At 48.5% G+C, this 13,161-nt stretch overlaps 1 protein-coding gene across 5 annotated transcripts in view; it reads left to right on the top strand.

The window, feature by feature from the left end:
* IKZF4 (IKAROS family zinc finger 4) overlaps window positions 1–12,618 on the top strand; it is a 32,061-nt gene extending 19,443 nt beyond the window's left edge. For all 5 annotated transcript variants that reach the window (XM_025403791.1, XM_025403790.1, XM_025403792.1 and 2 more), the window contains 5 exons: window positions 1,095–1,355; window positions 2,080–2,247; window positions 6,787–6,936; window positions 7,413–7,544; window positions 8,763–12,618. In XM_025403791.1, coding sequence (XP_025259576.1) covers window positions 1,095–1,355; window positions 2,080–2,247; window positions 6,787–6,936; window positions 7,413–7,544; window positions 8,763–9,523 — 1,472 coding nt within the window. In that variant the 3' untranslated portion in view covers window positions 9,524–12,618. The remainder of the gene's footprint in view (window positions 1–1,094; window positions 1,356–2,079; window positions 2,248–6,786; window positions 6,937–7,412; window positions 7,545–8,762) is intronic.
* The last annotated feature ends 543 nt before the right edge of the window (window positions 12,619–13,161 follow it).

Genomic DNA, 13,161 nt, shown 5'->3' on the forward strand with positions numbered 1-13,161 from the left:
GGAGGTGGAGAGGGTAGAGGGGTTCAGTCTAATGGGGTGGGAGGGAACTGTAAGCACGTCTGTCTTCCAGTTTTGCTCTCTGGCCTGTTGTCCCCCTTCACTCTTCCTAGGTCCGTTTTCCCGCCACTCTTAACTTGCTGGCTTCCTGCCCAGGGCCAAGCCAGACATCTTTCTTAATAACAAGAGAGTAGAGAAAAAAGCTCCCCTTAGTCGCCTCCTCTCCTCAGTGACAGAAGACATCCTATGTACCCCCAACTTTTTACTTTTTGAGACAGAGTCTTGCTCTGTCGCCCAGGCTGGAGTGCAGTGGTGCGATCTCGGCTCACTGCAACCTCTGCCTCCCGAATTCAAGCAGTTCTCCTGCCTCAGCCTCCAAAGTAGCTGGGATTACAGGCATACACAACCATGCCTGGCTAATTTTTGTATTTTTAGTAAAGACAGTGTTTCACCATGTTGGCCAGGCTGCTCTCAAACGCCTGACCTCAAAAGAATCCACCGCCTCCGCCTCCCAAAGTGCTGGGATTACAGGCGTGAGCCACCACACCTGGCCCAACTTTTTTCTCTTGAAGCCTATTTGCCTGGTGGGTGGGAGAAAAAGTTGTCTCAGATTCCAGCAGGATTCTGATAGCAGCAGCAGGGATACTAGGGTGTTAGTTCCATTTAAGGCTTGAATGTCTCAGGGCCTAAAGACACCCTCTTAAACTTTAAGAGTGCCATTCTGGGCCGGGTGCAGTGGCTCACACCTGTAATCCCAGCACTTGGGAGGCCAAGGTGGGCAGATCACCTGAGGTTGGGAGTTTGAGACCATCCTGACCAACACGGAGAAACCCCATCTCTACTAAAAATACAAAATTAGCTGGGCATGGTGGCGCATGCCTATAATCCCAGCTACTCGGGAGGCTGAGGCAGGAGAATCACTTGAATCCAGGAGGCAGAGGTTGCAGTGAGCCGAGATTGCGCCATTGCACTCCAGCCTGGACAACAAGAGCGAAAGTCCATCTCACAAAAAAAAAAAAAAAAAAGAGTGCCATTCTGGCCTGGGGGCAGCTTCCCCCTTTGCCTCTCTCTATTCTAAACACCATCCCACCCCTCAGCCAACTCCATCAAGGTGGAGATGTACAGCGATGAGGAGTCGAGCAGACTGCTGGGGCCAGATGAGCGGCTCCTGGAAAAGGACGACAGTGTGATTGTGGAAGATTCATTGTCTGAGCCCTTGGGCTACTGTGATGGGAGTGGGCCAGAGCCTCACTCCCCTGGGGGCATCCGGCTGCCTAATGGCAAGCTCAAGTGTGACGTTTGCGGTATGGTCTGTATTGGACCCAACGTGCTCATGGTGCACAAGCGCAGCCACACTGGTAAGTAAGCCAGAGGGTCTCTGGGAGGAGCTCCCAGGGTGGGGTTGAGAGGCAGGGGCAGTGCTGGGACAACAGCAGGGATGGGGCTGGAGGAGGCCATGCAGGGAGTGGGTAGCCTCAGAAAGGGAAGGGTCTCACCCAGCACATTTTCTAGCTGACAAAACGAGGCAGGGTGGGGGTGGGTGCAGAATTTAGTTCCCCTCAATACCTGTAGTTTCCTGGCACTTTCCTCAACTGCTGTTATAAAGAAAAGCTGATATTTTTCTCAGTATATGAGGGAGGGGAAAGTGTAAACTCAAGAATGAGCCAGTGGTCCAATAGGGGTTAGACTCCTGGGTATTCTTTGGGCCCTCCATCTAATAATAATAAAAAAAAAAAAAAAACTGGAAAACAAAAGCCTTCTCTTCTCAGCTTCCTCAGGCCTTGGGCTCCTAGGGCAGAGTGGGCCCTGTGGGGCTCAGGTTTTGGTAACAGTCTTTTGGCCTCGTGTTCCAGGCCCCTCTCCCTGCCACACACTTCTAATCCACACCTTCCCCACAGTAAGACCCAAGGGATCCCCAAGGGATCTTGATAAAGCAGGGTTTGTGTGCATTGCACTTCTGCCAGTCAGCAATGTGTTTAGAGCACCTTCCCTTGGGCAAGGTAGGACAGAGGGTGGGGCAACAGGTTCAGCCTTCCAAGTTCCTCACATGCAGTCCTCTGGGATTTGTTCTTTCACTTGCAGGTGAAAGGCCCTTCCATTGCAACCAGTGTGGTGCCTCCTTCACCCAGAAGGGGAACCTGCTGCGCCACATCAAGCTGCATTCCGGGGAGAAGCCCTTTAAATGTCCCTTCTGCAACTATGCCTGCCGCCGGCGTGATGCACTCACTGGTCACCTCCGCACACACTCAGGTCAGTGACTGTCCAGTGGGATGAGAGAATGAGGCTCCAACATACCCAGTATGTAGAGCTCAGTGACTTCTCTCGTATTTGGGGAGTTACGGTGTCTATCATTGAGGAGGGGAGAGTATTTACAGAGCAGATAGGGCCCCCTGCCTCTCTCACCCATCCTCTGGGCAGCAAGGCCTCATGGGAAATTTGGGAGACACCTTGATGGGGTATTTTACATCCACCATATTCTGTGACTTGCAGCAAAAGGAATAGGGGCAATGTTCTTGGCTGTTAACAGTCACCCTTCCCTGACTTTTGTTTGTTTTTTGTTTTTTCAAGACGGGGTCTCACGCTGTTGCCCAGACTGGAGTGTAGTGGCGCAATTTTGGCTCACTGCAGACTTGATCTCCTGAGCTCAAGCCATCCTCCCACCTCAGCTTCCTGAGTAGGTGGGACCACACATGCCACCACACCCAGCTAATTTTTGTATTTTTTCGTAGAGACAGGATCTCCCTATGCTGCCCAGGCTTGTCTTGAACTCTTGATCTCAAGCAATCGGCCTGCCTCAGCCTCCCAAAGTACTGGGATTACAGGCGTGGCATAAGCCACTGTGCCTGGCCTTCCCTGACTTTTGTATTTTAGATTGTTGATGTCACAATCCATGCCCTATTACCCCCAACATCTAAGCCCCTGGGAGATCCCTCCTCTCACTCCCATCTGCCCCAGGCCCCACACCTGTCGTCATCTTCACCCTCCTTCCTCCCACACCACCAGAGGTTTTGGGCAATCAGTCTATCCTCTCCTTTACTTCCTACTGGCTCCTGGAAATATCCATGGGCCTCTCAAATTGCAAAAAAGGGAGCCTAGGACTTACAAATAGGAAAAGAGTATCCTATTTCTGTTCCCTATCCCAGGAGGTTGTCACCTTCCCAGAGGCAAGAGAAAGTCCAGAGGGTGCCTAGAGATCAATGTTTGGAACAGTGCTGGGAAACTGGATTAACAAGGTTTTCTAGCCCAGTCAAGACTGTTTGAATCAATATCTGTCTGAATCAGCTGGACAGATAGCACTTTTTAGGCATTTTACTAAGCTTTAGGCTTTTGGCTTGGACTTGGGAAGAGGCCAGGAGCTGAGCTGGCAAGAAGGAGGGAGCTCAAGATTGGGAAAAGGCAGGAAGAAAGGAAGGGGGAAAGAATTAGTAGGGTCTGTCCTTGGAAACTTTCCTGGCTATTTTTCTCTTTTCTTAAACTCTCCTGAGCCAGGATTTAAAGGGACAGAGCAATCATTTCACCACCTTCTACTTTCTCCATCCACTTACCTTGTTTCAGGTTCTCCCACCTTGTAATTGGGACCTCTTTATCTCTATGTATGTGGAGAAACAGGGAGAAAGATCATCGTTGATTCATGCTTTATATCTACAGAGCATTTCACTTATGTTTCTTCATGTGCCCCTCATAACAATTCCAAGGTAGATGTGATTATCCCCATTTTGTTGACAAGGGAAATGAAGCTGTTGGGGGGGAAATGAGTTGTGGGTCACATAGCTATTCTGCAGCCTAGCTGGAACCCCATCAAGCTCCAGTGCCAGAAATATGTACTCCTTTTCCTCATAAAAGGGGCTGCTCCTCCTGCTGGTTTGGAACAAGGATGGCTTGGCCCCTAGAATTCTTACCAACTATGCTGTGAGGTCAACTGGGTAGATTTTGGATTTTGATCTGTAGATTATTAACAACAGAAGCAGACACAGATATACTGTCAGGTCCCATCTCTGTGAAGTGCTTTCTGTTGCAACCCCTATTATAAGAAAAAAGAGACTGGATGCATGTTCTCACTCATGTGGGAGCTAAAAATGTCGATCCCATAGAAGTATGGAGTAGGCTGGGCGCAGTGGCTCACGTCTATAATCCCAGCACTCGGGGAAGCCAAGGCTGGTGGATCACTTGAGCCCAGGAGTTTGAGACCAACCAGGGCAACGTAGTGAGACTCTGTCTCTATTACAAACAAAAAGTTAGCCAGGTGTGGTGGCACACACCTGTAGTCCCAGCTACTCAGGACGCTGAGACAGGGAGGATCACTTGAACCTGGGAGGTCAAGACTACAGTGACCTGTGATCATGTCATTGTACTCCAGCCTGGGTGACAGAGTGAGACCCCTTCTTGGGGGGGGGGGTGGGAAAGGCCAGGCACGGTGGCTCATGCCTGTAATCCCAGCACTTTGGGAGGCCGAGGCGGGTGGATCACCTGAGGTCAGGAGTTCGAGACCAGCCTGACCAACATGGAGAAACCCCGTTTCTACTAAAAATACAAAATTAGCCCGGCATGGGGGTGCATGCCTGTAATCATCGCTACTCGGGAGGCTGAGACAGGAAAATCACTTCAGCCCAGGAGGCAGAGGTTGTAGTGAGCCAAGATCGTGCCATTGCACTCCAGCCTGGGCAACAAGGGCAAAACTCCATCTCAAAAAAAAAAAAAAAAAAAAAAGTAGAGAGTAGAACAGTGGTTACCAGAGGCTGACTGAGAAGGGTTGGGAGTGGGTGGACAGGGAGAGGCTGGTTAATGGGTAGAAGATTACAGTTAGATAGGAGGAATAAGTTGTAGTGTTCTACACCATAGTAGAATGACTGTAGTTAACATTAATTTATTGTATATTTCAAAATAGTTAGAAGAGATGATTTTGAATGTTCCCAACACAAAGAAATGATAAATGTTTGCCGGGCACGGTGGCTCACGCCTGTAATCCCAGCACTTTGGGAGGCCAAGGCAGATGGATCATGAGGTCAGGAGATCAAGACCATCCTGGCTAACACGGTGAAAACCTGTCTCTACTGAAAATGTAAAAAATTAGCTGGGCATGGTGTCAGGCGCCTGTAGTCCCAGCTACTCGGGAGGCTGAGGCAGGAGAATGGCGCGAACCCAGGAGGTGGAGGTTGCAGTGAACCGAGATTGTGCCACTGCACTCCAGCCTGGGCGACAGAGTGAGACTCTGTCTCCAAGAAAAAGAAGAAAAAAAGATAAATGTTTGAGGTGATAGATATGCCAGTTACCCCAATTTGATCATTACACATCGTGTACATGTATGAAAATATCATATGTATCTCATAAGCATGTATAATTATGTATCAATTATCAATTAAAATTTGAAAAATAAGAAAGCAGTTGGAGGATCATTCCTCTCCCAGATGTTAAACCATTTCCTCAAGGGTCTTTGGGTGGACAGGGACCATGGTGTTCATTTCTTTTTTTTTTTTTTTTTTTGAGACGGAGTCTCTATCTGTCGCCCAGGCTGGAGTGCAGTGGTGTGATCTCGACTCACTGCAACCTCCGCCTCCCGGGTTCACTCCATTCTCCTGCCGAGTAGCTGGGACTACAGGCGCCTGCCATAATGCCCGGCTTAATTTTTTGTGTTTTTGGTAGAGATGGGGTTTCACCATGTTAGCCAGGATGGTCTCAATCTCCTGACCTCGTGATCCGCCCGCCTCGGCCTCCCAAAGTACTGGGATTCATGGTGTTCATTTCATCCCTAAAATACAAGGGTTTACAGAGCCTGAGTAAAATGAAGTAGGTTGATTTAGTCAAGGCCCAGTTTTGGCATGGCAGGGTTAGGGGTGAACAGTAATTACCAACTTCCTAGAGATATCTTCTCCTGTCTCCCTGCTCAATAGCAGCAAGATACATCAAATATACAATACCTTGTTTCTCTCCTCTCACAAATATGTCTTAAGAGTTATCTTTAAATAAAGTACCACTCTGTTTTCCAATTTTTTTTTCTTCAGTAGAAACAAGATCTTTATAACCTGTTCTTGTATTATAAGCACACAAACAAAACAACCCAAATTTGGTGTTCTCTTTTTTTTACTCTTGTTTATTTTATTCTCTGTTCTTTTATTCCTTTTCTCTTTTCAGAATTACTCCATCAGTGATGGGCTTTCTAGAGCTCTCTTGGTATCTCAGTGTAGAGAGACAGAAAGACAAAATAATCAGTAAACCAGGCTAGGGCTGGAGGTCAAAATACAAGTAAAGGTCAATGAAAACTGCCCCCTCCCCACATTGGCAGATCTAAGGGCTCTCATTTCTGTCATGCCAGCCCACCAGTTTCCCCCAAACCAAAGCAGATAGTTCATAAAAAGCAAAAAATCCCCTTGTCTGATAAACAGCACTTACATCCGCCTGCCAAATGGAAAGGTTAAACCACAGTCTGGGCCCCAGTCTCTGAGATCCTGCAGTGGGGCCTGCCTGCCTGCTAGGGATGATCCCCTACAAAGTCCCTGGGTCCTCACTGCTTTTGAGCAGCAATCTGGCCATGTTGAACAAGCCCACCACCAGTCTGAAGCCACATGCTCTAGGATTCCCTTGCTCCCATAACTGCACATTATCCCTCATCATCAAATATGGTTCATGTGTTCATGGTTGCAGCTGAAGCTGGGGAATGAAAGACAAGCAGAAGAACTCAATTTAGCAACATCCTTTCCTCCCCATGCCAGTGTATACTTGCTCTTGGCTGAATCTGCAGAGCCAGGGCACAGCGAGAAGTAGCTCTGATGCCATCTTTCCGCTCTCCTCCAGTCTCCTCTCCCACAGTGGGTAAGCCCTACAAGTGTAACTACTGTGGCCGGAGCTACAAACAGCAGAGTACCCTGGAGGAGCACAAGGAGCGGTGCCATAACTACCTACAGAGTCTCAGCACTGAAGCCCAAGCTTTGGCTGGCCAACCAGGTAGAGCTGTTGATGTACTACTGGGGAGTTAAAAGGGGATGGTGAGAGGGAGTGCTGGACAAGGGTGATTCCAGTATCTCCCGCACTGAGGGATGAAGTCTGTGGAACAGGGGATGGTTATCCCAGTAAAGCTGCCGAACACCCCATTCTAGGTAGCCCAGTTGGTGCACAGCCTTGTCTGTGGTGGGTGCTTTAGGGAGATCGAGAGGTAGGGGAAGTTTGGGTCTATATCCTTGGCCTAATGGGAGAGAGAGAACACAAGAAGTAACCAAGGGCCAGATATGTATGATTGTCCCCAAATGATCTGAAATGTTGCTGGAGTGAGCTTTAGGTAGGGTAAACAGAGCCCAGTTTCCCAGGCATCTGGTATGACCTTCCTTGGTTACTGACCTGCTGGTTTTCTCCAGAGAAAGGCTGTGGGGCCAATGCCACCCCTACTCAACTGCTACTACTTGTCCTCACCTCCTTCCCACTAGGTGACGAAATACGTGACCTGGAGATGGTGCCAGACTCCATGCTGCACTCATCCTCTGAGCGGCCAACTTTCATTGATCGTCTGGCCAACAGCCTCACCAAACGCAAGCGTTCCACACCCCAGAAGTTTGTAGGTAAGAGTCCAGTTGGAAAGAGGTATCAGTTTTAAGCCACAGCCCAAATAAGTCTGAGCTGTGTGGTCTGGAGATTTGGTTTAGGGAAAGAAAGCAGTCTGGTGGGCCGGGCGCGGTGGCTCACACCTGTAATCTCAGCACTCTGGGGAGGCCGAGGCTGGCAGATCACGAGGTCAGGAGATTGAGACCATCCTGGTTAACACGGTGAAACCCTGTCTCTACTAAAAATATAAAAAATTAGCCGGGCGTGGTGGCAGGCGCCTGTAGTCCCAGCTACTCGGGAGGCTGAGGCAGGAGAATGGTGTGGACCTGGGAGGTGGAGCTTGCAGTGAGCCAAGATCGTGCCACTGCACTCCAGCCTGGGCGACAGAGCGAGACTCCATCTCAAAAAAAAAAAAGGAAAGAAAGCAGTCTGGTGGCCTCTGTTACTCAAAATCTATCCTCAGGACAGGAGGAAAGTAAAGAGGGAGGATGTACTCAAAGAGAGTGGAGAAGGGTTAGCACTGAAGACTTGTGGTGGTTTTAAGGCACAGGGTTGAGGGATCGGGCTGTCTCAGTTTTTTTTTTTGAGACAGAGTCTCGCTCTGTCGCCCAAGCTAGAGTGCAGTGGCACAATCTCAGCTCACTGCAACCTCCGCCTCCTGGGTTCATGCTATTCTCCTGCCTCAGCCTCCCGAGTAGCTGGGACTACAGGCGCCCGCCACCATGCCCAGCAAATTTTTTTTTGCATTTTTAGTAGAGACGGGGTTTCACCGTGTTAGCCAGGATGGTCTCGATCTCCTGACCTTGTGATCCACCCACCTCAGCCTCCCAAAGTGCTGGGATTACAGGCGTGAGCCACTGCACCCAGCCCAGGCTGTCTCAGTTTTTAAGAATAACAAGAACTTCATTCTGTGTGGGCCCTTAGAGAGTCAGAGAGAGGAAATAAGTATGTGGTTCCCCCTATCCCCAGCACTAGTCATTAGCTCTCTAAGGACCTGGAGCTTTATGGAGAGTAAGAAAATGAAGTATTACTAATCAGTGGCCTGGGACTGAGTCCTTCTCTAAGATTACAGCCTAGAGTCAGGGAGCAGTCCCCCAAAGGACCTGACCCTGGGAAAGTAAATGCAGCATAGTAAATAATGTTACACACAGCCCTGCAGGTAAGAAAACAAAGAATCCTGAGGAAAGTGTAGGAATTCTCCAAACCCAGTCCTGCTGAGTTCCTCTTCTCCACAGGCGAAAAGCAGATGCGCTTCAGCCTCTCAGACCTCCCCTATGACGTGAACTCGGGTGGCTACGAAAAGGATGTGGAGTTGGTGGCACACCACAGCCTGGAACCTGGCTTTGGAAGTTCCCTGGCCTTTGTGGGTGCAGAGCATCTGCGTCCCCTCCGCCTTCCACCCACCAATTGCATCTCAGAACTCACGCCTGTCATCAGCTCTGTCTACACCCAGATGCAGCCCCTCCCTGGTCGACTGGAGCTTCCAGGATCCCGAGAAGCAGGTGAGGGACCTGAGGACCTGGCTGATGGAGGTCCCCTCCTCTACCGGGCCCGAGGCCCCCTGACTGACCCTGGGGCATCCCCCAGCAATGGCTGCCAGGACTCCACAGACACAGAAAGCAACCACGAAGATCGGGTTGCAGGGGTGGTATCCCTCCCTCAGGGTCCCCCACCCCAGCCACCTCCCACCATTGTGGTGGGCCGGCACAGTCCTGCCTACGCCAAAGAGGACCCCAAGCCACAGGAGGGATTATTGCGGGGCACCCCAGGCCCCTCCAAGGAAGTGCTTCGGGTGGTGGGCGAGAGTGGTGAGCCTGTGAAGGCCTTCAAGTGTGAGCACTGCCGTATCCTCTTCCTGGACCACGTCATGTTCACTATTCACATGGGCTGCCATGGCTTCAGAGACCCTTTTGAGTGCAACATCTGTGGTTATCACAGCCAGGACCGGTACGAATTCTCTTCCCACATTGTCCGGGGGGAGCATAAGGTGGGCTAGCAACCTCTCCCTCTCCCCTCAGTCCACCACTCCACTGCCCTGCCTACAGGCATTGATCCCTGTCCCCACCATTTCCCAAGGAGTTTTGCTTTGTAGCCCTCACTACTGGCTACCTGACCTCACGCCTGACCCTGATCCCTCCTCACCTATTCTCCTCCTCTATCCTGACCGATTTAAGCATTGTGATGAAACAGGTCTTTTGCTTATGTTTTTCCTTTTTCTCTTCTCTCATCCCAGCATACTGAGTTATTTATTAATTAGTTGATTTATTTTTGCCTTTTTTTTTTTTAACTTATATCAGTCACTTGCCACTCTCCCACCCTCCTGTCCACAGCTCCTTTCCACTTTAGGTCAATTTTTCTCTCTTAGATCTTCCAGCAGCCCCAGGGGTAGGAAGCTCCTCTTAGTACTAAGAGACTTCAAGCTTCTTGCTTTAAGTCCTCACCCTTTACATTATCTAATTCTTCAGTTTTGATGCTGATTTACCTTCCCCCAGCCCTACCTTAGCTCTGTGGCATTATATCTCCTCTCTGGGACTCTTCAACCTGGTACTCCATACCTCTTGTGCCCTCTCACTTTAGGCAGCTTGCACTATTCTTGAATGAATGAAGAATTATTTCCTCACTTGGAAGTAGGAGGGGCTGAAGAAATTCTCCCCAGGCACTGTGGGACTGAGGGTCCTCTTGATGTTCCCCTAGTAATATGAGTTCTCAAAGCCTACATTCAGGATCTCCCTCTAGGATGTGACAGATCTGGTCCCTCTCCTTGAACTACCCCTCCACACGCTCTAGTCCCTTCAACCTACCGGTCTATTCAGTGGTGGCTTTTCTCTCCTTGGAGTGCCCCAATTTTATATTCTCAGGGGCCAAGGCTAGGTCTATAACCCTCTGTCTCTGACACATTGGGAGCCTCAGGTGCCTAATTGGGAACCAGGGCATGGGAAAGGGGTGGGTCAAAATTCTTCTCTTTCTCCTCCACCTCTCAAACTTCTTCACTATAGTGACCTTCCTAGGCTCTCAGGGGCTCCTTCAGTCCCCATCCTATGAGAAACTAGTGGGTTGCTGCCTGATGACAAGGGGTTATCTCAGCCCCTCAGTCATGCTGCCTTCTGCTGCTCCCTCCCAGCAGGGTTCACCCTCTCATTCCCGGGCTCCTGGGCCCTGTTCTTAGGATCAGTGGCAGGGAGAAACGGGTATCTCTTTTCTCTCTTCTAATTTTCAGTATAACCAAAAATTATCCCAGCATGAGCATGGGCATGTGCCCTTCACCCCATTCCACCCTTGTTCCAGCAAGACTGGGATGGGTACAACTGAAATGGGGTCATCCTTTACTACCCCCTTCTACACTCAGCTCCCAAACACAGGGTAGGAGAGGGTACTCCTGGCTACTGCAGAGACCCCTGGCTATTTGAGTAACCAAGGATTAGTGAGAAGGGGCAGAAGGAGATACAACTCCACTGCAAGTGGAGGTCTCTTTCTACAAGAGTTTTCTGCCCGAGGTCACAGCCATCCCACTCTCTGCTTCCTTGAGATTCAAACCAAAGGCTGTTTTTCTATGTTTAAAGAAAAAAAAAAAGTAAAAACCAAACACAACACCTCACAAGTTGTAACTCTTGGTCCTTCTCTCTCTCCTTTTCTCTTCCCTTCCTTCCCCTTCCATCTTTCTTTCCACATGTCCTTTCCTTATTGGCTCTTTTACCTCCTACTTTTCTCACTCCCTATCAGGGATATTTTTTGGGGGATGGTAAAAGGTGGGCTAAGGAACAGATCCTGAGATTAGGGCCTTAAGGGCTCTGAGAGGAGTCTACCTTACCTTCTTATGGGAAGGGAGACCCTAAAAAACTTTCTCCTCTTTGTCCTCCTTTTTCTCCCCCACTCTGAGATTTCCGCAAGAGAACCAGATTGGCAGGGAGAAGCATTGTGGGGTGATTGTTCCTCCTTGACAATGTAGCAATAAATAGATGCTGCCAAGGGCAGAGAATGGGGAGGTTAGCTCAGAGCAGAGTGGTCTCTAGAGAAAGGAAGAATCCTCAACGGCACCCTCGGGTGCTAGCTCCATTTTAGAATGTCAGCAGAGCTGAGATTAATATCTGGGCTTTTCCTGAACTATTCTGGTTATTGAGCCTTTCCTGTTAGACCTACCCCCTCCCACCTCTTCTGTGTCTGCTGTGTATTTGGTGACACTTCATAAGGACTAGTCCCTTCTGGGGTATCAGAGCCTTAGGGTGCCCTCATCCCCTTCCCCAGTCAACTGTGGCACCTGTAACCTCCCGGAACATGAAGGACTATGCTCTGAGGCTATACTCTGTGCCCATGAGAGCAGAGACTGGAAGGGCAAGACCAGGTGCTAAGGAGGGGAGAGGGGGCATCCTGTCTCTCTCCAGACCATCACTGCACTTTAACCAGGGTCTTAGGTACAAAATCCTACTTTTCAGAGCCTTCCAGCTCTGGAACCTCAAACATCCTCATGCTCTCTCCCAGCTCCTTTTGCATAAAAAAAAAGTAAAGAAAAAGAAAAAAAAAAAATAAAAATACACACACACTGAAACCCACATGGAGAAAAGAGGTGTTTCCTTTTATATTGCTATTCAAAATCAATACCACAAACAAAAAAATTTCTAAGTAGACACTTTTCCAGACCTTTGTTTTTTTGTGTCAGTGTCCAAGCTGCAGATAGGATTTTGTAATACTTCTGGCAGCTTCTTTCCTTGTGTACATAATATATATATATAAATATATATTTTTAATCAGAAGTTATGAAGAACAAAAAGAAAAAATAAACACAGAAGCAAGTGCAATACCACCTCTCTTCTCCCTTACTCTTAGGGTTTCCTTTGTAGCCTATGTTTGGTGTCTCTTTTGACCTTTACCCCTTCATCTCCTCCTCTCTTCTTCTGATTTCCCCTCCCCCACTTTTTTAAAGAGTTTTTCTCCTTTCTCAAGGGGAGTTAAACTAGCTTTTGAGACTTATTGCAAAGCATTTTGTATATGTAATATATTGTAAGTAAATATTTGTGTAATGGAGATATACTACTGTAAGTTTTGTACTGTACTGGCTGAAAGTCTGTTATAAATAAACATGAGTAATTTAACACCTCTGGTTGTTTTTGCAGACTTCCTTCGCCTTGATTTTCTACTAAGAGGGAGGGGTCCTCCTTGCAGTATGTTATACCAACTACTGAACAGTTTAGGAGGTGAATAAAAACGAAGAATTTTCAGCCTAGACTGGGAAATGGAGGAGATTTCCTACCAGGAAGGAGTGCCTTCAGGATAGGAGAGAAAGTCTGACTTGCCTGTCTACCCAAAGTAGAAATTAATCAAACATTTGTTGAGTACCTACTGTGCACAAAACACATTCTATGCCCAGGGTAAAATAATGTGAATGATGATAATCATAGGGTCTACCACTGCTTGAGCATCTTATAAATGCTAAGTACTCATTGAATTGTAGAAACACCTACAAAAGGATGATCACAATTATTCGTGAAAAAATAAAAGCCCAAGAGAGAATAAATACCTTGTCCAAGGCTCATCAGCCAGTAAGTGACAGAACCAGAATTTGAACCCAGGGGTGTGTGACTCCAAAGCATGTGCTCATCCCTTTACACCAGGAAATGCAGCCAGTGAAACCCCTAAGCT

Source organism: Theropithecus gelada, chromosome 11 (genome assembly GCF_003255815.1).
Source record: "Theropithecus gelada isolate Dixy chromosome 11, Tgel_1.0, whole genome shotgun sequence".
Taxonomy (NCBI): Eukaryota; Metazoa; Chordata; class Mammalia; order Primates; family Cercopithecidae; genus Theropithecus; species Theropithecus gelada.